The sequence below is a fragment of the Heterocephalus glaber genome, unplaced genomic scaffold, assembly GCF_053883595.1.
Source record: "Heterocephalus glaber isolate CG9 unplaced genomic scaffold, H.glaber_assembly_v1.0 deba00000676, whole genome shotgun sequence".
Taxonomy (NCBI): Eukaryota; Metazoa; Chordata; class Mammalia; order Rodentia; family Bathyergidae; genus Heterocephalus; species Heterocephalus glaber.
The window spans coordinates 8,473,050-8,497,087 of NW_028258156.1; the positions used below are offsets into that span (position 1 = coordinate 8,473,050).

General features: G+C 42.1%; 2 protein-coding genes and 1 pseudogene across 2 annotated transcripts in view; 2 read left to right on the forward strand and 1 right to left on the reverse strand.

Moving 5' to 3' along the window:
* Positions 1-24,038, forward strand: part of Cdca7l (cell division cycle associated 7 like) — a 177,297-nt gene that overhangs the window by 105,536 nt on the left and 47,723 nt on the right. The gene's annotated exons all lie outside the window — the stretch shown is intronic.
* LOC147829246 (uncharacterized) lies at positions 706-5,101 on the reverse strand. The gene is made up of 4 exons (XM_087206433.1): positions 5,015-5,101; positions 2,779-3,876; positions 1,468-2,565; positions 706-1,034 (listed from the first exon to the last, which is right to left on the reverse strand). Exons 1-4 carry the CDS (start codon positions 5,099-5,101, stop codon positions 789-791), a joined length of 2,529 nt encoding a protein of 842 aa, XP_087062559.1. The 3' UTR covers positions 706-788.
* Positions 3,873-22,178, forward strand: LOC147829247 (guanine nucleotide-binding protein G(q) subunit alpha pseudogene; annotated as a pseudogene).

The following is a 24,038-nucleotide window of genomic DNA, read 5'->3' on the forward strand; positions in this document are numbered from 1 at the left end:
TTTTTATGTAAGCAATAAATAGTTTGATATCTGTAGGCCCAGGAGATGGGTTACTGTGATGTTTTGGCCAAAGCAGCCTTTGAGTCCCTGTCTGCCTCAGAGTGAACACAAATCCTGAGCAATGGGTTAAGGTACCAGGATTGCAGCTGTCCTCTTTCCCTGTGGTGGCTCTGAGTGTCTCATGCCACCACCACCCGCCACCCCTCCCACCAAGACTTTCTCCTCCTTCATCTTAAGGAGAAATGGGTGAAGATCTCTGTGGTTTTTAGGAGTCACCAAGATGCCAGAAGAAGCCTGGTGCCCCAGGACCATGAGCATTGCTTTCTGCTCGCCCCAAACACTGTCAAGTGGAGTTGGCTTCCTGAGTGACTGGATCTGCACTGCTGCTTGCTCAGGCGCTGGATGATCACCCCAGAGTGCACCACCCTGGTGAGAGTCTGATGGTTGTGCTGCTGGTTTCTAAATGTGGGGACGTGAGTTAGTGACAAAACAGGATGAAATCCCTGAAATGGATAAAGTTGATGAGATTGAACAACACCTGGGCAGCAGGGCGAAAGGAGAGAAGCAGCACAGCTCTTGAGGAAGTGCATGCTACCTACCAGTTGCTGAAAATGCATTTCAGCCCTCTGCACAACATGGCTCCTTTCAGCCTCCACCAAGAAGATGTACTGGAGGAAGCAGACATGGAGAACACGAATGCATATTTTATTTAAAATAATAAAATCACAGGACTATAGAAGTGGGGCCATCACACTGCTTAGTGTGCTTAGTGGATTGGGTTGTGCTAATTAATCACTGAGGGTTTCTTTGGGGTGGGTTTCCTTGGAAGTGGGAAGACTTTTCTTGGTTGGGGTTGCTGGTGGGTTTCTGACTGTCACTCTCCTCCCCATACACGAGAGGACTCTTTTCCGGAGCCAGCGGAAGGCCTGCCTCCAGTTCACACAGGTTGTGGTTTGTGTGTCAGATCCAGTGTCATCGTCCTCTGACTCCCCCAGGGAGACCGAGGAGGACTCCTTGGTGCTGGTCTTCAGCATCTGGCGAGAAAGGGAGGATGAGTTAAACAAGTGTAACCTCCCAGCAGTGCAGCCAGTGTTGACTCATTTATGGAACTCTGTTCCTTTTACTACAAATAGCCCAACTGTAAATGGCCAGTTTCAAAGTCAACACTGAAGCACAGAGGCCATCCCAAAACTGTTTTGTTTTTGTTGCGGTTTGTTTGTTGTCATAATGATTCGCCTTTGTCTTTCTTCCTACCCTCCATCTCTCTCCCAGTGCTCCATGGTGTTTTCTCTACATCTCCTCCCTGACTCCTTTCCTTTCTGACCTCCTCCCCCTGTGCATCCTGTCAGACACCTGGGGTCCAGCCCTGCTTCCCAGAAGGTAGTGTTGCCCCAACACTGTCCCTGGCCAACCCAGCACCTCCACCAGGCCTGCCCATCCTCTCCCGGGAGGCAGCTCTGTGCTCACCTCAGCAGGTTCATCTTCCGGGAGCATTGCCGGCATCTCTGGGACTTGGGTGACTTGTGTATTTTCTGGTGGTTTGCACGTGGGCAGGTCCTCACATGTGTGGTGTTCTTCACATGGGACCTGAGCTGGATGAGGAGGGGAGCTGCTGCCCAGCTGGAAGTTTCCCTCAGGTGGTTCTCGGAGCCAGAGGGCATCATCTTTGTCAGAGTCATAGGTTTGTTTATCAGCGTCCTGAGGGTCTTCATTGTCTGGGATGTTTTCCTTCTCCAAGGAACTCTCATTGAGCTGTCTTCCATCATCCTCACTGGAATCAGGAAGCCTGGTGTCATCAGATATTTTATACACCAGCGTTCGTTCATAAAGGTCCACATACTCTTCGTCATCACTCCAGGTGTCTTCGTTGTTCTTGATCTTCGTGTCCTCTTTTTCTTTTTCAGTTAATCCCATTAGCATGCCTTCTTCTTGGTCTTTGAAGTTTTCAATTAGTTTATCTGCGTCCCCATGTTCATCTCCGCTGCTTTCGCTTTCCTCCTTTCTCTCCTCATTGTGACTATCTTCTGGTGCTTGTTCCTCGGTGAGTTTGGGACTGACAAGCTGAATTACTGGCCAGCTATCCACAGGGTCAGTGTATAGCCCTCTGAGTCTTAAATTCTTATTTATCCACTTATTGTTGTTAGTGACAATTTGATCAGCTCCTTCGCCTTCGCTATCTGAGTCTGTCTCCTCATCCTCTTCCACATCAGGATACATCTGTATACGCGCCTGGTTTGGGTTGTCCTTGGTGGTGTCAGAGTTATTGTCCATGCATCTTCCTAGACTCTGTGTGTCCTCTGGTCCTTCCACAGTAATGCGGCCGTTGACTGAGGAACCCACAACATATCCTTCATGAAAGGTTGTTGTCTCCTGGTGACACACGTTACCTTTGAGGGTGGTTTTGGTCTCTTTGTGGAAGGTGTGGGAATCAGGGAGATCACCCCCTACGAGGCTCTCCGGGAAATTTATTTTCATATGGGACTGCTCTGAGTCCGAGCAGTCACTGCTGGGGTTTGGGGTTGCCATGAAATTATAGTTGTATTCTGTCTCTGTCAAGTCCTGAGGCTTCAGAAGAAGAAAATAAAAAGATGTTAGGGAGAAAACAAGAGAAAACAAGACTCCTTTCCTTTCTGACCTCCTCCCCCTGTGCATCCTGTCAGACACCTGGGGTCCAGCCCTGCTTCCCAGAAGGTAGTGTTGCCCCAACACTGTCCCTGGCCAACCCACCACCTCCACCAGGCCTGCGCATCCTCTCCCGGGAGGCAGCTCTGTGCTCACCTCAGCAGGTTCATCTTCCGGGAGCATTGCCGGCATCTCTGGGACTTGGGTGACTTGTGTATTTTCTGGTGGTTTGCACGTGGGCAGGTCCTCACATGTGTGGTGTTCTTCACATGGGACCTGAGCTGGATGAGGAGGGGAGCTGCTGCCCAGCTGGAAGTTTCCCTCAGGTGGTTCTCGGAGCCAGAGGGCATCATCTTTGTCAGAGTCATAGGTTTGTTTATCAGCGTCCTGAGGGTCTTCATTGTCTGGGATGTTTTCCTTCTCCAAGGAACTCTCATTGAGCTGTCTTCCATCATCCTCACTGGAATCAGGAAGCCTGGTGTCATCAGATATTTTATACACCAGCATTCGTTCATAAAGGTCCACATACTCTTCGTCATCACTCCAGGTGTCTTCGTTGTTCTTGATCTTCGTGTCCTCTTTTTCTTTTTCAATTAATCCCATTAGCATGCCTTCATCTTGGTCTTTGAAGTTTTCAATTAGTTTATCTGCATCCCCATATTCATCTTCGCTGCTTTCGCTTTCCTCCTTTCTCTCCTCATTGTGACTATCTTCTGGTGCTTGTTCCTCGGTGAGTTTGGGACTGACAAGCTGAATTACTGGCCAGCCATCCACAGGGTCAATGTATAGCCCTCTGAGTCTTAAATTCTTATTTATCCACTTGTTGTTGTTAGTGACAATTTGATCAGCTCCTTCGCCTTCGCTATCTGAGTCTGTCTCCTCATCCTCTTCCACATCAGGATACATCTGTATATGCGCCTGGTTAGGGTTGTCCTTGGTGGTGTCAGAATTATTGTCCATGCATCTTCCTAGACTCCCTGTGTCCTCTGGTCCTTCCACAGTAGGGTGGCCGTTGACTGAGGAACCCACAACATATCCTTCATGAAAGGTTGTTGTCTCCTGGTGACACACGTTACCTTTGAGGGTGGTTTTGGTCTCTTTGTGGAAGGTGTGGGAATCAGGGAGATCATCCCCTGCGAGGCTCTCCGGGGAATTTATTTTCATATGGGACTGCTCTGAGTCCGAGCAGTCACTGCTGGGGTTTGGGGTTGCCATGAAATTATAGTTGTATTCTGTCTCTGTCAAGTCCTGAGGCTTCAGAAGAAGAAAATAAAAAGATGTTGGGGAGAAAACAGTCATGTACTTAAGTAATAAAAGAATGACTGGTCAGGCATGCGCATACGCGTGCCCTCACACACACACACTCACACACACATGCACACTTTCCAAATCTGGTGAGCCCTGCCCTCGTGGCTGCTCACCTGAAAGATAAGCTCTTTCAGTCTCCAGTCCTGACAAGCAGTTGTGAGAAATCCTTCAGAGGTTGAATCTCTGTGGCCAAGAGAAAACATAAGTCTGTATTCTAGGACTGGTGATTGCCATGGGAATATCGGAACCAAGTCGTAGTGGGAGACAGGAAAATGAGGAAAGAGAGGCAGGAGCCTGCAAGGTCTATCAGTTTCCTCTCAAGTATTCTGTATGCACACCATTCAGGCTAAAGAACACTTCTTTTGTTGGCAGAAGCATGAATGTCATGGGAGTCGCTTCCCTCTTTTATTTTGGAGTCTAAGATGATCTATGTATCAGGGAATTCACAGCCTCTTTGAGGACATACAAATCAAGTGACTTGAAAGAAGCCTGGGTGTACTCGCAGCAGAAGAGCTTACAAATACTATCATAAGAGGGCTTAGAAGGGCACCGCATGCAGCAGGCTGGCAGTGGGTAGGAGACCAGGAGTAAGCTCCTGGGGCAAGGCCTTGGATCGGCCAAGTTATGGAGGAAGGAGAAGGGAGGCAGGCATGGCGGCACAGGCCTATCATCTCAGCTTTTGAGGGGATGAGGAAGAAGGATGGTGAGTTCAGGCCTGCCTAGACCATGGAGGGAGACCCAGGCTCAAAACAAAACCGAAGAACACAAAAGGGAAGAGGTAGTAGGCAGGTGGAGGAACCCCTTCTTGTGTCCATTAATTTCAGGCCCTGTCTGTCATTATATTTCTGTATGTCAGACCTATGGACGTAAGTTCAGACATACAGTATGCTGGAGTCTTATGATAGTCCATACCAATTGCTTTCCAGAAAGCTTATATCTATTTACATGGTCATCATCCCAGCAGCTAATGGCGTACTTAGCCTACCTTTTCCCATGATGCTCTAGCTATTAAATGGGTGTGGGAGAGCATGTGGTGGCCACACACACTCTCAGAATACAGTGCCCCGCCCTAATGGCTGCTTACCTGACAGATAAGCTCTAAAAGTCTTTGGTCTCGAACAGGTAATGTGAGAAGTGCTTCAGTTTTGAGTCTCTGTGGCCAAGAGAACATGTAAGAAGGTGCTCTGTTGACTATGGGTTACCATGTCAACATTGGAACCCACTTATAACTGAAGATGGGAAAGAGGAAAAAGGGTTAGAAGACTGAAGGATCTATACTCATGTTTCCAAATCACTCTGTGCACAGACATGCAGGATAAAGACTGTTTCTCCTGTTGGCAGAAGCATAAACCCCATGGGGGTGGCTTCCTTTTGTTGTGGAGTCTAAGACAATCTATGTCCTGGCAAATTTAGAGCTTCTTTGAAGAGCTAGCAATCAAGGGACTGACTAGTAGAGGACAGGCTGTAAGTGTAGTAGAATTCACAAATATTGTCATGAGAGGACGTAGATGGGGATTTCATGCAGCCAGCCTGGGAGTGGAGAGGAGAGCAGGACTCACCTGGGAGACAGATGCCTTCCAGTGTGAAAGCTTTCGGAGGAAGGGCTGGAGGTTTGGCTCAGTGGTTCCACTGCCTGCCTTGCAAGCGCAGGGTCGAGATCAATCCCTGGCACCAGAAAGCAAACAAACAAAGAAAAACCCCGAAAGCTTATGGAGGAAGTGGTAGAGATACAGACAGCGGGGCACACACCTATAATCTCCCTACCTGGGAGGCTGAGGAGGGAGGATTGTGAGTTCCGGACCGACCTGGTCTACACAGAAAGACCTGGCCTCAAGGGAAAGCAACAGAGGTTGTAGGGGATACAGGAAAAAGAGAATTCCCTACCTGTGAGATATCAGATGTCCTGAGTTTGTGTCCCCCAAAATCGAAGAATTAATTTCAAGGAACAACAGAAGTTAAGAATAGGATGGGCCGGAGATTTAGCTCAGTGGTTTCGCCGCCTGCTGTGCAAGCTCAAGGACCGAGTTCGATCCCGGGTACCCAAAAAAAAAAAGGAAAGGTCTATTGAGAGACAGGAGGGGTCTCAAAGTGGGTGCCCATTGAACCCCTTTGTCATAGGAAATTTATACAGCAAGGTCACAGTGTGGGTACAACATGGGGCAAACTGTAATCAACCTATATGATGACAAGTATAGCTGCTTAGCTAATATTGATGTAATAGGAAAACGAGTCACCTAGAAAGGGTACATGGAAAGAATAAAAGAGCCGGGTGTGGTGGCACATGCTGGTAATCCCAATACTCAGGAGGCTGAGGCAGGAGGATCACTGTGAGTTCCAGGCAACCCTGGGCTACATAGTGAATTTAGGGCCAGCCTGAACTGCAAAGCGAGACCCTGCCTCAAAAAGCCAAAAACCAACCAACCAACCAAACAAACAAACAAAATTGTTTAAAGAAAAAAAAGAAGGAAAGCATGTTTGGGGAGGGATGGGTCCACATGCTCTGGTCACCCATCCTGTCAACTGATACCTATCTGGACTCACTGGATGAGGTGGTACTAATTACAGAATAATTCCAAGGTACTGTTTATGCCTTAGGGAGGCATGCAGGCCTGGACATTGCATCTCTGTCTTGAGGCCTGGCCTTCTTCAGAGGTTCCTCCATCCACAATTTTGATGTCTTTGTTTTCCATTTCTTCTTCTTTTTTTTTTTTGGTAGTGGGGACTGAACTTGGGTCCTCATGCTTGCAAGGCGAGGCAAGTGGCAGAACCACTGAGCTAAACCCCCGGCCCTCCCTGACTTTCTTGACAGCTCTGTCCCTGACTGTATGTTTCTTTGCACCCAACTTAGCTTCCTGTGATATAGGCATGTGGGGGAGGGTGCAGTTTAAGCAAGAATGCTCAGGTCAGAAACCTGTTGTGTGGGGTGATCAAGTGCGGTGAGGCATGTGGAGTCAGTGAGGGCCCCCTAGGCCTCTCTCTGCCTGTGGTGAGCAACATGGATTTTTGCCACTCGTCCAGCAAAGACAGGGACATTCATGTGTCGAGCATCCTCACAGACATTTCAGAATACACTGAAATGTTTCACATGATGGAAAACCCCAAGTCCAATTTCCTGAAGTGCATGGACCTCACTGCTTGGCTCCACTGGGCATCGGGTCTGTGGGTTTGTAGCAGAAGAACCAGGCTGCACTGGGTGGAAGAAGGATTTAGGGGAGGGGGCACAGCGTGTTGGCTGCACCTTGGAACTTCAAGGCTGAGAGAGTACAGAGGGCCGAGTGTTCATGGGGAGGTTCCTGTACCCACCCTTCAGGGTTCCAGCCCTCTCCTCATGGTTCTCCGTCCCGGGGTAGCTTCGCACCACATCCACTGTGGATGATCACGCAGGACAAAGCTCAGTTTTGCCCCAGAAGCAGGCATCTGCCCCTTGGTTGCCGAGATGGTTCTCATGTCTCTGTGGTTCCAGCACCTCCCTCTTCCACTGCTTTCATTTGGTTTATAATCTCAGCCTGAAAGTCCCCTTCCAGGAGCCCTTCTGCGGCCCCTCTTTCCCCTTAGTGCTCCACGCCATCCATCTTTCTTTCAGGATCCTGGGGACCAGGCCCTCCTGCAGGTCCAGGCCAGGTTTGTGCTCTCACAGAGATGTTTTCTTCCTGTTTGGCTCAGGTGGAACCTTTCTGATTTCTGCAGATATCTGGAAATTACCCTCCATGTGCCCTTACCCGGCATCTTTTCCTGAGTGTCCCTGGAGCCTGGCTCACTCCCTCCAGCTCCTTTCCTGTGTCTTTCCTCATTATTTCCCTCACTGTTTGAATGAACAGTTTACTTCTCTACTCTGCACCTGACTCTTGCTCACCTGGTTGAAGTGAACATTCCCGTCCTTACACACAGCCGTGGCGGTGTATTGGTGAAAACCTTAGCTCAGCAATTTGGCAAAATTTCCCTAAATTCCTATAATTCTGTACTGTAGATCCTTTGGCTCAGTAATCTCACTGCTGAGGAGGTATTCTGCGCTGCAAACTGTAAGCAAGCATACTCATTACTGTATTATTTATACCAGTGAAGAGTTAGAAATGAGCAGCTTGTCAGCAGTGGGAAGGGAGTAAAAGACATATTAAATTCAAAAACCAAAAGCAGTCTGTCAGACTCTTAACAGTGATTGTGTCCAGGTATTTCTGGCGTTGTCTCTCTTTTTCCCTACTCTACCAATGACTTTCTTTTTTTCTTTCGCCAATTCTGCTTTTATAAATTGCCTATGACATAATCACAAAGAGGTGGAAATGGAGATTTCCATCCCCCTAGGGTGGCATTGTGCATTTTTCTCTAAGGGTATATGCACTCAGGAATCATTTATAGGGTCAGACATGAGGAGTGTCCTCAGGGACAGCCACACACAGACCTTCCTTATGCACTTTGCCACAATCCAAAAAGCTTGGTTTGAGTTCCTTCCTATGCATGGCTAATTTGGAATAGAATGAGTTAACGCCAAACTCCCTGAAAATGAAATTGGTGTGGTATCACAGGAGATGTAGTCACAGATCCTGTGTGAAATCCTTCTTGTTGTTATCTTTGTCTTTTCAGTCTGAGGACGTGGTTCTCACACCCACAGAGCTGAGTGCTGAGAGGTGTGCAGGTGAAGACTGTGGAGAGGAGCAGGTGCTGCCCGAGAAGGGCAATGGCTTGCTCCAAATCTCCACGTGGTTGAAGGTGCAGTGACCCAGTGAGGGCTCTGCACAGGGACTGTCTGATGACTTCCCCAGGCCACCCATGCCAATCAGGAGGCTCTCCCACAGGAGGGTCCTGGTGGCCTCCTTCTCCACCACTCTCTCATCGTGGGCTCATGAGTATTTACTGAATTTGGCCTGACAAGACTCCAAGGAAGCCTGTGATCATAAACCTGGAGAACAGGAGGCACACGTAAGTCGCGCAGATGCTAATCTCAAGTTGAAAGAAACGCTTGTTTAATGCTCGTTAGTGTTGTCATTGTCTTTATTTGTAAAGAGACAAGCCATTTCAACCATTTCCTGCAGTAGAGGGGTACAAATATAAGCATACTTAGATTTAGTAGCAAAATCAAAATGTGGAATCATCTTGGCTAATTGTTAGTCTGTTTTGAATAGAAAAAAAACTTTTTTAAAGTAAAAGATTTACCAGAACACTGAACTGTCCATAAGTCATAAAAAGCTATTATGAGAATAGAGATGTTTCCAAATGTGCTGACACTTGATGGAATCCAGTGTTCTATACATTTGGAAACTGCAGCAGCAGTTATTCATGTAAGTGATACCTACTCATAGACTTGGGACCCCTTCAGGTGCAAGGTAGGCATGGATGCTTCCTCACCTCCACCTCAGAGTTCAAGGCCCACAGGGTGGAATCACTGTCGTAGACCTGGACCACAGATTCACTGTGATTCGGTGAAAAGTGTGTGTGTGTGTGTGTGTGTGTGTGTGTGTGTGTACTGATAGGCACTTTATCAGAGTAACAACATCTCAATAGGTAATTGGCAAAGGACACAGACATAATTGTTATAGAAAATGAGATGCAGCTGAGTTGTATCCATATGGGCAGAGATGCTCACCTGCACTTATAGGGAGAGATGAAAACTAGATGAGATACCAGTATAAACATATCAAGTTAGTAAAGATCAGGAACTTTAATAATACGTAGTTCTAGAGAGTGTGGGGAAACAGGCAGTGTGATCATTTTTCCTAGAATGTAAATTGATTTTACCTCTTTAAAGCATGATTTTGTAAAATCTATCAAAATTTAGAATACACATATCTATTAACCTAGCAAGTTAACTTTTTAGATTTATTCAATAGATATGCTTTTCCTATACACAACATACAAGAGTGTGAAGGTATTCATTGCAGCATTATTTGTAGCAGGGCTTGTTTGGAAACAGTGTACATATCATCTGTTTAAGAAAGAATGGATTAGCTGGGTGTGGTGATGCATGCCTGTAATTCCAGTACTTGGGAAGCTGAGGCAGGAGGATCCCTGTTCAATGCCAGCCTGGGCTACATAGTAAGTTTGAGGCCAGCCTGGACTACATGGCGAGACCTGCCTCAAACAAACAAACAAACAAATGAAGGAAAGAAAGAACTGATTAGATGGAAGGATATAGCTTAGTGGTGGAGCACTTGCCTAGCATAAATGATATCCTGAGTTAGAGAACTGGTTGTGAAATTATAGTAAAACTCCATTATAGAGTCATTTCAGAAATGTGGAAGTTTTATATATGCTAATAGTAAATGGACTCCAAAATATGTTATTAAAAAAGAAATCTAAATTACACATTACACTCAGTAAAAAATAAGTAAATTTAAAAATAAAATTAATTACAGAACAGTATGTATAACTATCCTTCCACTTATATTTTAAAAGGTACATATATGTGTATTAATATGTACATACATACATATGTATATACAAATATGTCTGCTTATTTATCATAGAAACTGTGGAAAAACACGGAATATACTATTAAGATTGTGGGCCTGAGATCAAGAGGTCTGCACAGTCTTATTCTTCTCTGAGTATTGTTTTGAACTATTGGTTCTTTTTTTTTTTTTTTTTTTTGGTACCAAGGATCAAACTCGGGACCCTGTGCTTGCAAGGCAGGCACTGGAACCACTGAGCTAAATCCCAGGCCCAAACCATTGGTTCTTTTACTCTAATTTTTTTACCTATTTACATATTTTTTGTTTGGTTAGTTGGTTGGTTTTGGTTTTTTGAGGCAGGGTCTCCCTTTGTAGTTCAGGCTAGCCCTGAACTCACTATGTAACCCAGGCTGGCCTTGAACTCCAGGTGATTCTCCTGCCTCAAACTCTTTAATGAAATGGAAAGGGAACCAATACTCTCAAATTCATTCCTGGAAGCAAGCCATTACTCTGATTCCAAAATCAGAGAAGGATCCAACCAAAAAAGAGAGCCACAGGCCAATCTCCCTAATGAACATAGATGCAAAAATCCTCAATAAGATACTGACAAACAGAATATAGCAAATAATCAAGAAGGTTATGCACCATGACCAAGTAGGATTCATCCCAGGGATGCAGGGATGGTTCAACATATGAAAATTAATAAATCTCATATACCATATTAACAGAGCCAAGGACAAACATCATATGATCATCTTAATAGATGCAGAAAAAGCATTTGACAAAGTCTACCACTCATTCTTGATAAAAACCCTACAGAAAATTGGAATAGATGGTCTTTTTTTACTCTGATAAAAGCCATCTATGAAAAACCAACAGGCAACATCATACTAAATGGTCAAAAGCTAAAAGCTTTCACTCTCAAATCAGCAACCAGACAATCAGGAACAAGATAGTGGTGATGTCCACTATCACCACTCCTGTTCAATACAGTTCTGGAAACATTAGCCAGATCAATTAGACAAGGGAAAGAAAGAAAAGGAATAAGGATATGAAAGGAAGCAGTTAAATTATTTGTGGATGACCTGACACTCTACATAGAAGACCCCAAAAACTCCACCAAAAGACTCTCACAATTAATAACCAAATTGAATACTGTAGCAGAATACAAAGTCAACACTCAAAAGTCAATAGCTTTCTTGTACACTAATGACAAACTCACTGAGAGAGAAATTAGGGAAACAACACCTTTTAAAATAGCATCAAGAACAATGAAATACCTAGGAGTCAATCTAATGAAGGAAGTAAACGACCTTTACAATGAAAACAACAGTAGTCTGAAAAAAGGATTGAAGATGGTATCAGAAAATGAAAAGATATCCCTTGTTCACAACCAACATACTGAAAATGGCCATACTGTTATACAGATTTAATGCAATCCTGATCAAAATACCAATACCATACCTCACAGAGCTAGAGAAAACAATCTTAAAATTCATTTGGAACCAGAAGAGACCTAGAATAGCAAAAGCAATTCTTGGCAACAAGGGAAAGGCAGGGGGTTTCACAATTCCCACTTGAAATTATACTACAAAGCTACCATAATAAAAAAAAAAAAAAAAACCCAGCATGGCACTGGCAATAAAACAGACCTGAGGATCAATGGAACAGAATAGAAGATCCAGCAACAACTCTAAACATATTCAGATACCTTATCTTTTTTTTGGCATCTCGAGGACATATTTATTTTTTCTTTTTAAATGAATTTCATTGGTACATTTTAGATATACATAGTGGTAACATTCATCATAGGGAATTTGTACCTGTATATGATATATCTTGATTCTTCTTTTATTTTCCCATTCCCCTGCCCTCTCTTAAACCCCCCTTGTCCTCTTTATTTATATTTATTTATTTATTCCATGTTTTTCCTTTTCCCTGCCTTTTCTTCCCCCTCCCCTCTCCCTTATTCCCCTTCCTCTTTGAACATTTTCTTCCTATTTCACAATATCAAGGCTAACACCCTCAGTGGAGGAAAGGTAGCCTCTTTAATAAATGGTGCTGGAAAAAACTGGCTTTCCACATGCCGAAGATTGAAACTAGATTCATATCTCTCACCATGACCATGCACTAAACTAAAAATCGAAATGGATCGAAGATCTAAATATTAAAACAGAAACACATAATCTGCTGCAAGATAGAATAGATAGAACTCTGCATCATCTACATAGGTGTAGGCAAAGGCTTTATGAACAAAACCCTGATCACGCGGGAAATATTACAAAGAATCAACAACTCGGATCTCATCTTATTAAAAAGCTTTTGGTCAGCAAAAGAAACCACCAACAGAGTGAAGAGACAACCAGAGTGTCTGTGCCTCAAAGGGTTAATATCTAGAATATATAAAAAGCTAAAAAAAATCAGACCCCCTCAAATTTAAAGACCCAGTCCAAAAATGGGCATCTGAAATGAACAGATACTTCCCAGATTAAGAAGTAGAAATGGCAAATAAATATATCAAAAAATGTTCAACATCACTCATCATTAGAAAGATGTAAATTAAAATAATGCTGAGATTCCATCTCACTCCAGAAAGAATGGCTATCATCAAGAAATTAATCAATGACAAATGCTGGTGGGCCTGTGGGGAAAAAGGAACCCTTCTCCACTGTTGGTGGGAGTGCAGACTGGTGCAACCACTGTGGAAATCAGTGCGGAGATTCCTCAAAAAACTAAAAGAAGAGATTCCATTTGATCAGCTATTCCCCTTCTTGGTATCTTCCCGAAAGAATTAAAGCATCATACCACAGCTATATATGCACACCCATGTTAACAGCAGCATAGTTTAGCCCCACTGCCTTCTTACTCGTAGTGACCCACTCCACACAGGCCTATTTTCTCTCTTCTTCTTTTCACCTCTACTTCATCTTTTGACTTCTTTTAACTTCTACTTCTTCTTTTCTTCTTTTACTACAATAAACTTTGAACTTTTATGTCCATCGGTTGTCCCATCCTATTCTTTGAAGGGGAGAGCAAGAACCTGAAAACCACTGGCTACCACACTGTCCAGTGACAGTGCTGGAAATGGAACCCAGGGCAGCATTCATGCTGAGCAAGCACTCTACCACTGAGCTACAACCCCGGGGAAAGGAGTGGCAAGAGTACATTTACCAAGCAAATGAGAATCATTCATGGGTCAGGATATTCCGAAGAAGACAAAAGGGGCTTCACTAAACTGGTGCATCAGAACATCTTCTTGGCCATGAAGGCCATGATCAGAGCTATAGACACACTCAAGATCCTGTATGACCATAATGAGGCTTATGCACAATGAGTTTGAGAAGTTGATGTGGAGAAGGTGACTGCTTTTGAAAATCCGTATGTAGATGCAATAAAGAGTTTGTAGAACGATCCCGGCCCCAGGAATGCTATGATAGATGATGAGAATATCAGTTATCTGACTCTACCAAATACTATCTGAATGACTTGGATCCCGCATAGCTGACCCTTCCTACCTGCCTAGGCAACAAGATGTGCTTAGAGTTCGAGTTGCCATGACAGGGATGATTGAATACCCTTTTGACTTACAAAGTGTCATTTTCAGAATGGTCGATGTAGGGGGCCAGAGATCAGAGAGAAGAAAATGGATACACTGCTTTGAAAATGTCACCTCAATCATGTTTCTAGTAGCACTCAGTGAATATGATCAAGTTCTTGTGGAGTCAGACAATGAGAAACAAATGGAGGAAAGCAGAACACTCTTTAGAACTATTATCACATATCCCTGGCTCCAGAACTCCTCAGTCATTCTGTTTTCAAACAAGAAGTATCTTCTAGAGGAGAAAATTATGTATTCCCACCTAGTTGACTACTTCCCAGAATACGATGGACCCGAGAGATGCCCAGGCAGCTTGAGTATTCATCCTGAAGATGTTCGTGGACCTGAACCCAGACAGGGACGAAATTATCTACTCCCTCTTCACATTCACCACAGACACTGAGACCCTCTGCTCTGTCTTTGCTGCTGTCAAGGACACCATCCTCCAGTTGAATCTGAAGGAGTACAGACTGCTCTAATTGTGAGTTCCTTCCCTTCCCTGGTGGGCTGTTGAAGATATACAAGAGGGACTGTATTTCTGTGGGGAAAAAAATGGCATAATTAAACTATTCAGAGGAAAACCAGAAGATGCTGAAGTATAGTCCCAGCACATTTCCTCTCTATCTTTCTTAAGGCAAAAGCTTGTGACTCAATCTATTTTAAATTTTCAGTCATGTACTCACAAAGAGTCAGTCTCTGTCTCTCTCTCTCTCTCTCTTCTTTTCTACTGAGCAAAACAAAGCTGATTTTCCTCTTTCCTAATCTATATCTCCTTCCTGAATCCCCCCCTCCCAGGTTACAACAGCCTTTATTCTAGCTCCATCCTTGGTCAAGTTTTTCTCTCAAAAGATAGTCAGGACATTGTCATTTGATTTAAGCCATCTTACATCAGCTTAATCTATAATTTGTAGTATTTGATGAAGTATTATATGTATTACTACTATGATTCTGTATTGCGCTCCATACATATGTAGAGTTTCTTTCTTTATATATGTGTGTGTGTGTGTGTATATATATATATATATATATATATATGTATATATTTTTTTTTTTTGTCTCACTTTGGACTGGGATAGTGGATGCCCATGGAACAGTTAAGCATCATTTCTTTTGGTTTTTGACCTTCAGCTGCAGTTTAATTGCCCAGAAAAATGCTCGGAAATCAGAGGGCTGGGCAAACATACACAGTGGGAGTCCTTTCTTATTTTTTCTTTTTGTTTTTGGTACCGGGGATTGAACTGGGGTCCTTGTGCTTGCAAGGCAGGCGACAGAACCACTGAGCTAAATCTCCAGCCCTGTACATACTTCTCTCTTGATATTGTAGCATCCATACTGGCTTTGTTGGGACCAGGGATTTAGCTCAGTGGGTCCACCACCTGCCTCAAAAGCGCAAGGTCCCAAGTTTGATCCCTGGTACCAAAAAAACCCCCAAAATCCAAAAACCATACTGGCTTTGTAATCACTAATTTTGGGGAAGATTGAATGTGCTGTATTGATATGTATCTATATAATCATGTTGTATATAGCTAATTCACATCTTGAATAATTTTATTTTATTTACTTTTTAAGAGAGAGAATATAAATTTGTCAGTTTATTTCTGACTAGGAATATTTTTTTCCATTTAGAAAAGAAGAAGAAAAAAAAACCCCTTACTATCATACAGAGCGGTATTAGCATCGTGCTGAATAAAATCATTTGCACATTCCTGAATGGAGGTAGACTGACTATAAGATAAGACCCAAAGGTCATTTCATAGCAAAATACATAAAATCAGTTGGAGCTTTTATACAAACATGGAAACTAACTGTAGAGCTTTTGCCATTTCATCTAGGATTAGAATATGAGATTTTATACAATTCATATTCTTATTCGGCAAATGCACAGTTTAGTATTACCTCTCTGATGGCCTTTATTAGAAAGGAAGTTTTAGAAGCCATTGTGATCCACTAAGGACATGTTTTAACAGCTAGAGACCACTGCTTGCCTGAAAGGGCAATCTTAAATTTGGTCCAGCTAAAAACAAAGACAAAAAAAAAAAAAAAAAAGGAAGAAAGAAAGAAAAAAGTAAAAACCATTTGATGGCCTACAATGTGTATAGAGAAAACCTCATCACAAGATCGTAAGTGTTACAGTTTTAGGGAACCAAGATATTCTATTTAATAGAGCTATAGTAGATGTAGTTGATTGAACCTGATCTCAGAGCTCATAGAAGTGAGCAAAACACAGAAAGATTGTTATATTTGTCTTTATGAAGTTGGGATGGAATTTGCTATGCAGAATCGAAGTTTGTGGCTTCACTGCTCATCCTGGGGTGCATGACAGGATCCCTTCTTTTGAGAAAAGAAAAAAATTGATCACCCTAGCTGCAGTGATGGATAAAAACCTAATTGTATCCACATTAGTCAATTGAAGTTAAAGGATTTTTTTGTTGTTTCTTTGGGGTTTTATTGAAGGGCTGAGGGGCAGGAAGGGATTCTTTTCAGTTTTTATAAGAACAAAGTTTGCTCATGCTTTCTCTTCTATTGGGATTGCAAGCATTACAAGTGTGTGCTGCTGGATTCCTGTTGTTGATGCTCTAGGTATTGGATGCTTGTGGTGAGTTTCATGGTGACTCAGGCATGTCTTACTCCAAACACAAAATACAGCAACCTTCCTTCAGTATACCAAGGCAAGCAGCCATTTCATGACTCACTGAATACACCGCAGTATACCAGTTCACAGATGATTTTTTCCCTCTTTTTTATATGATGGGGCAGTTCTAACCCATAGAGAATCCCTTATTTGTAAATTGGAGGTTTCTACTGTGCCTTACAGAGCTTAAATTCAGAAGTTTGTGCCTCATATCTGAAACAAAGGGAAATAACACGCCCACTCAAAAGTCAGTAAGTCCCCTAGAACTTGCAGGGTTTTGCTTTTGGAGGTTTTGGGGTTCTATTATTTTTTTCTTTCTGAATATTGCCATATAAAGAGCTCTGTTCAATGTCATAGGTAGACTGGAAACAAAATTTAGGAACCTGCATATGTTGTTTACTCTCAGATTTACAAAAGGTATTTGAAGAACATCTGAAAAATTTTTTTGGTAGATTAACTAGCAAGACCTAATATTTAAAAAGGAAATTCAGCTAAAGTGCAATTTACTTTTTGTACTTCAGACTACCTTGATTGCTGAGGTGTATGAACTGTAATTTAAAAATTTATACTGGCACATGATTGTAAATTTTAGTTGCCTTAAGTGAGGAATTGATAAAAAGCTATTTATGCTGGATTTGGGTCAAAGTCACTATTATTTGGAAAAAAGTAAAAAATAATAATGGGAAGAAAGGGCTGCATAATGAGATATTGCAAGACTCAGGTATTGGTTGGAAATACCCCTTGGATTACCTTCAGATTACCATCAGTTTTCCTTTGTTTTCAGTTTCTCAAAAAGAATGAATGAAATGAAATATAGCAGAATGTTAACCCACATGAAAACAAAGCGTACCCAAATATTGTGATGTATATGGCAGTGCTTCTTAAAACTAAGGATTTAAAACCACTTAATTGGTCATTAACATCTCAATTGATACAAATAAGGTGTACTTACATTAGGTGTATATACAATAAGCTTACAGTGAGGTATATATACATTCGTATTTTCTCCCAAAGATATTGTTTGGCTAGAAATACACACAAAAATTGAAACTAGTAATTGTATGTTTATCTCTCTACACATATTTCCAGCATATGTAGCATTAATAGATCTGTCCTAGTACCTTGTCTTTGGGATTTCATTTTGGTTCCATCATATTACGAAAGGAAATGGCTTAGGTAGAGGCTTTTGGAGCCAGACACCTTCTGCTGTAGATATTTTAGTACAGAGTCTAAACTTGTCATTTGTTTTCTTCAGAAAATAAACCATTTTCTGCTGTCTTTCCAACTGCCCCCACCCTTTCAGTAAAACTCTTGCCTCTAGAATCTTGTTAAAGTATGCACACACACCTTTTACACAGTTGGTGCTCAGATATTAATTTCTTCCTTGCCCTCCTTATCTACCACATGGCCTCCATTTCCCCATGATTCTAACACAACAGTTGATGGTATTTACATATTATGAAAACAGCTATTGGGAAAATTTGGATCTTACTTGGATAAAGGAATTTTGATTTTCATAGAAGCTTTCAGTAAACAGGGAAAAATAACCAGGAGGAAAGTATTCTTCAGTAGAATATTTTTAGGATTAGAAAAAAAGATGGAAAATTACTGTGTAACTTTGTCCAGGTTACACTGATTGAAACTTGTTTTTGGCGGATTTCTTTTCCTCGAAGAATTCTCTAAATGCAACTTCCTACTGGATTCCTCACCCATCATCACGTTGAAAACCCTGACTAGGTCTATGTATTTAGGGAGTTTTGTTAGAAAACATTTTTAACTTGCATTTAAATGAATCATATTTACTATTCTTAAAAATGTCATTCAAATGCATGTATTATCTATTGTTTGGGGATGGGAACTAGTTTTGAAAAAAAAAATCACTTTATGTTGTATAATAATGCTCCAGTGATCTTGCTGGTTAAAAATATAGTATTTTTGGCCATTAAAAAAAATGAGGAGGGCTAGGGATTTAGCTCAGTGGTTCCACCACCTGCCCAAGGTCCCAGTACTAAAAAAAAAAAGGAGTGGGGTGGGAGAAGAATCAAGATCTATTATGTACAGGTACAAAATCCCTGTGATGGATATTATCATTATGTATATCTAAAATGTACCAATAAAATTAACTGGATATAGGCAAACAAACAAAAAGCTTCACCCCAACTGAATTCCTTATAAAAAATTAACCCAAGGGGCACTGTGCCAGCTTGACAAGTGCAAGGTATCGAGTTTGATTCTGGGTACCAGAAATTTAAAAAGAAAAGAAAAGAAAAGAAATATGGGTCCGGGACTTAGCTCAGTGGCACTGTGCCTCCCTCAGAAGCCCAAGGTCCTGAGTTGATCCCCGTACAAAAAAAAGAAAAATTAACCCAAAATGGATCATGGTCTAATATAAAATGTAAGCCTATAAAACTTTTATGAAAAAAAAAAAAAAAGAAAATCTTTAGAATCTAGTGCTAGGCAAAGAATTCAGATTTGACACAAAAAGTATGATCCGAAAAGGGAAATTGATAAACTGAATCTCATCAGATTAAAAAATTTTGTTTTGTGAAATTAGGTGTGAAGGACACGAAAAGACAAGCTAACAACTGGGATAAAATATTTACAAACCACGTATTTGACAAGAATTAGTATCTAAGGCATATAATGACTATTATCCCAGCACTGTGGGAAGTGAGCGGCGGGGGGAACCCAAAGCCCAGCCCAGCCTGGGCAATTTAGTGAGAGTCTGTCTCAAAAGTTGAAAAAAAAGCGTGAAGGGCCTAGGCTCAATTCCCAGTAACAAACACTCAACACTCACACAAAAACACTGACAGTAAAAAAAAAAAATCCAATTCTAAAATGGACAAAACCAATCAAAGATAATATACACATGTAAACAAATGTAAAGATGTCCAAATCACTAGTTATCATGCAAATGCTAATTGAAACCAAAAGATAACACTACACTGTTTTCAAAATGGATAAAACTAAAAAGAGGGATATTAAATACATTAAATGCAGGAGAAGATGGAGGTGAGGCAGTGGGATCACTAGTGTTCTGGTGGTAATGTGAAATGGCACTGGGATCTAGAAACACTTCACATGTGGCTAAATTTGTGACTACAGTATGACTCAGCAACTGTATTCCTGGGCCTATATCCTGGAGAAATAATAACCACAAATGTTCTTTATCTGTAAGACTCCAAACTAGAATCAGCCCAGATATTCTTCCTCAGGTGAATGGTTGAAAACCAGAGGTGCATACATACCGTGCTTTACCACCCAGTAATAAAAAGGAGCAAACTATAGTGCACGGAATTACTTGAACAAATTTCCTGAGAATTACATGTTGCTAATTCTGCTCGGTGAGGTAGGGCACACTTGCAATCCCAGCACCGGGGAAGTCTGAGGCAGGAGGAGTGCAAGTCCAGCTTGGGCAATTTGAGACCCTGTCTCAAAAGAAAAAAGGCATGGAGATGTAGTTAAGTGCTGAGGCTATGGGTGCAATTTACAGTACCCCCACACACACACCAAAGAAAAGCAAAATTGAAAAAAAAAGATTCAGGGCTGGGGATTTAGCTCAGTGGTGCCATGGCCTGCCTCACAAGTGCTAGGTCCTGATACTGGAAAGAAAAAAAAATTCCATAAGGGTGCATTTATATCATATTTTTTAAATGACAAAATTTCAAAATTTTAGAAGTGGAGAATAAGTTAGTGGTTGCCAAGGGTTAAAGGGGGAGGAGCGTGGTGGGACCGAGGTGGTTGTGGCTATAAAGGACCCTAGGAGGAGTCCTTGTGAAGCTGGAACTGCTCAAACTGTGGTGGTGCACACACCGCCCTACCTACGTGCTAAAATCATAGAACAAAATACACACCTACACATATGGGTAAAACTGTGGGAATCTGAATCGATTGGTGGATTATACAATGTAAACATCCTAGTTGGGAATGTGTACTGTTAAAGGTATACTTCAATTTTTATTTCCCTCCCCAAAGAGGACAAAAGAAGAAACAATTGATTTAAAGATGGGCTTTGCGAAAGGGCTTTTGGGCTGCCTTCTGTCCCGCCGCTCCTGGCCCAGAGGAAGGGGCTTCCGGGCTGCCATCCGTCCCCTCACTCCCAGCCCAGAGGGAGGGGCTTCTGAGCCACCATCCCACTGCTCCTGGTCCAGAGGGAGGGGCTTCTGAGCCACCATCCCACTGCTCCTGGTCCAGAGGAAGGGGCTTCTGGGCCACCATCCAGCCCACCACTCCCGGCCCAGAGGAAAGGGTTTTTGGGCCGCCCTCTGTCCCACCGCTCCCCGGCCCTGTCGCATCTCTCCCAGTTCAGAGGAGGTGAGCCGGGCGGGCGACAACAGCACCCCCCCACACACACACCCCTGGTTGAAATGAGAAGACACATAAATAAGTCTCAAAACCAGACTTCCAGATCACCTACAGCAATCCCAAAGGGAAATGAGATGGAACACTCTGATACTCAACTACTCAACCACCTGGACCCACTGAACTGGCAACAAAAAGGGATCTGGAAAAAATGAAATCAGAAATAATTTCTTAGATAACAGCAGAGATTGTGCTCCTACTGCAAGACATGATTAATAAATCTAGAGAGGAGCTAAGGAACACGATGGAATCCCAACATAGGAAACAAATGAAATCCATAAAACAGATGCAAATAGATTTCCAGGAGGTGAAAATTTCCATTAAAAGTCTACACAGCCGAATGAGCCAATGTGAGGACAGAGTTTCAGATAAGAAAACCCCAGGCCCTGATGGCTTCACTGCTGAATTCTACAAGACATTTAGAGAGGAACTACTGCCACTACTGTTTAAACACTTCAATGAAATGGAAAGGGAAGCAATACTCCCAAAGTCATTCCTGGAAGCAAGCATCATCTTGATCCCCAAAGCAGAGAAAGACCCAACCGAAAAGGAGAACTATAGGCCAATCTCACTAATGGACATAGATGCAAAAATCCTTAATAAGATACTGGCAAACAGAATGCAGAAGATCATCAAGAAGATCATACACCTTAATCAAGTGGGATTCATCCCAGGGATGCAGGGATGGTTCAACATACACAAATCAATCAATGTAATACACTGTATCAATAGAGCCAAGGAGAAAAACTATATGATTATCTCCATAGATGCAGAAAAAGCATTTGACAAAATCCAACATACATTTATGATAAAAATCCTACAAAAAATTGGAATAGATGGTCTCTACCTCAAACTGATAGAAGCCATCTATGAAAAACCAACAGCCAGTATCATGCTAAATGGTCAAAACCTGAAATCCTTCACACTCAAATCAGGAACAAGACAAGGATGTCCACTATCACCACTCTTGTTCAATATAGTTTTGGAAACATTAGCCATGGCAATTAGACAAGAGAAAGAAAGAAAAGGAATAAAGATAGGAAATGAAGATGTCAAACTGTCATTATTTGCAGATGACATGATACTCTATATAGAAGACCCCAAGAACTCCACCAAAAGTCTTCTAGGCTTAATAACCAAATTCAGTCAAGTAGCTGGTTACAAGGGCAACACACAAAAATCAATAGCTTTCCTCTACACCAATGACAGACTCACTGAGAGAGAAATAGGACAAATAATTCCTTTCACAATAGCATCCAAAAAACTGAAATACCTAGGAATCAACCTAACAAAAGAAATCAAAGACCTCTTCTCTGAAAACTATAGCACTCTGAAAAGAGAGATTGAAGATGATATCAGAAAATGGACAGACATCCCCTGCTCCTGGGTAGGAAGGATTAATAGAGTGAAAATGGCCATACTTCCAAAACTGCTATATACGTTCAATGCAGTCCCAATTGAAACCAGCAGCATACTTCACAGACCTTGAGAAAACAATCCAAAAATTCATTTGGAACAAGAAGAGACCCAGAATAGCAAAAGCAATTCTAGGTAACAGAGACATGGCAGTGGGTATCACAGTCCCCAACTTGCAACTATACTACAAAGCTACTGTGATAAAAACAGCATGGTGCTGGCAGAGAAACAGACCTGAGGACCAGTGGAACAGATTAGAAGATGCAGAAACAACTCCAGACACACTCAGCCATCTCATCTTTGATAAAGGAGCCAAACACCCTCACTGGAGTAAAGATAGCCTCTTTCATAAATGGTGCTGGAAAAATTGGGTTTCAACTTGCCAAAGATTAAAACTAGACTTATATCTCTTGCTATCCTCTAAACTAAAATCAAAATGAATTAAAGATCTAAATATTAAAATAGAAACACTGAACCAGCTGGAATTGAGGTTAGGTAGAACTCTTGAAGACATTGGTGTGAGAAAAGATTTTATGAAAAAAACCTCAGTTGCCCATGAACTAGCACAAACAATGAACAAGTAAGATCTCTTCTTACTAAAAAGCTTCTGCACAGCAAGAGAAACTACTAGCAGTGTGAAGAGACAACCCACAATGTGGGAAAAAAATCTTCACCTGCTGTTCCTCAGACAAAGGTCTACTATCTCAAATCTTTAAAGAACTTAAAGAGATTGCCTCATGGAGCTTAAAAAAGTAAGAGTCGTTCCAGAGCTCCCGCTTTTACCCCAGATACTGAGGCTTCAGTTGTATCAGCAATGAGACAGCATGACTTTGGGAATGTACATGTCATGTTGAAAAGTACAGTGTGTGTTTAGTTGTGCTGTGCTGGCTGCCCTGGCATCCTGAATACACATTTCTGGTCAGTTTGATTTGCCAGATCCTATGAATAAGGTGGATAAGGACTCGCTGTAATGTTTTCTGAGCACACCTTTCCATCAGTGGCACTCGGCAACAGCAGTCACCATACTTGGTCACATCTTGTGAAGATGGTCATGAAAGAGGACTTCTAGAACTGCTTCAGAACGTGGCAAAAATGATTTGTTAAATTTGGTCGAGATGCCCAGTTTTGGATTCTGGTCATTTGAGAGATGCAAATGAAAACAACACTGAGATTCCACCTTACCCCAGAAAGAATGGCTGCTATCAAGAAATCACCCAATAACAAATGCTGGAGGGGCTGTGGGGAAAGAGGAACCCTGCTCCACTGCTGGTGGGAGTGTAGACTGGTGCAAGCACTGTGGAAATCAGTATGGCGATACCTCAAAGAACTAGAAGATACCATTTGACCCAGCTCTTCCCCTACTGGGTATCTTCCCAAAAGAATTAAAAGAACCATACCACAGAGATATATGTACACTCATGTTCATAGTGTCATGGTTTGTAATAGCTAAGACTTGGAAACAGCCCAATTGCTCATCAATTGGAGACGGGATAAAGAAAATGTTTCTTTTTTAATGTAAAATGGAGTACTACTCAGCCATAAAGAATGAGAAATAGAGACATTTATAGCTAAATGGATGCACATGGAGGCAATACTCTTAAGTGAAATAAATAGGACACACATGTGTAAATACCGAATAGTTTCTCTAGTGTGAGAAACTGAAAGTGTAAAGAAGGACTAAACATATAATAGGTAATGTGAAATAGGAAGAAAAGGA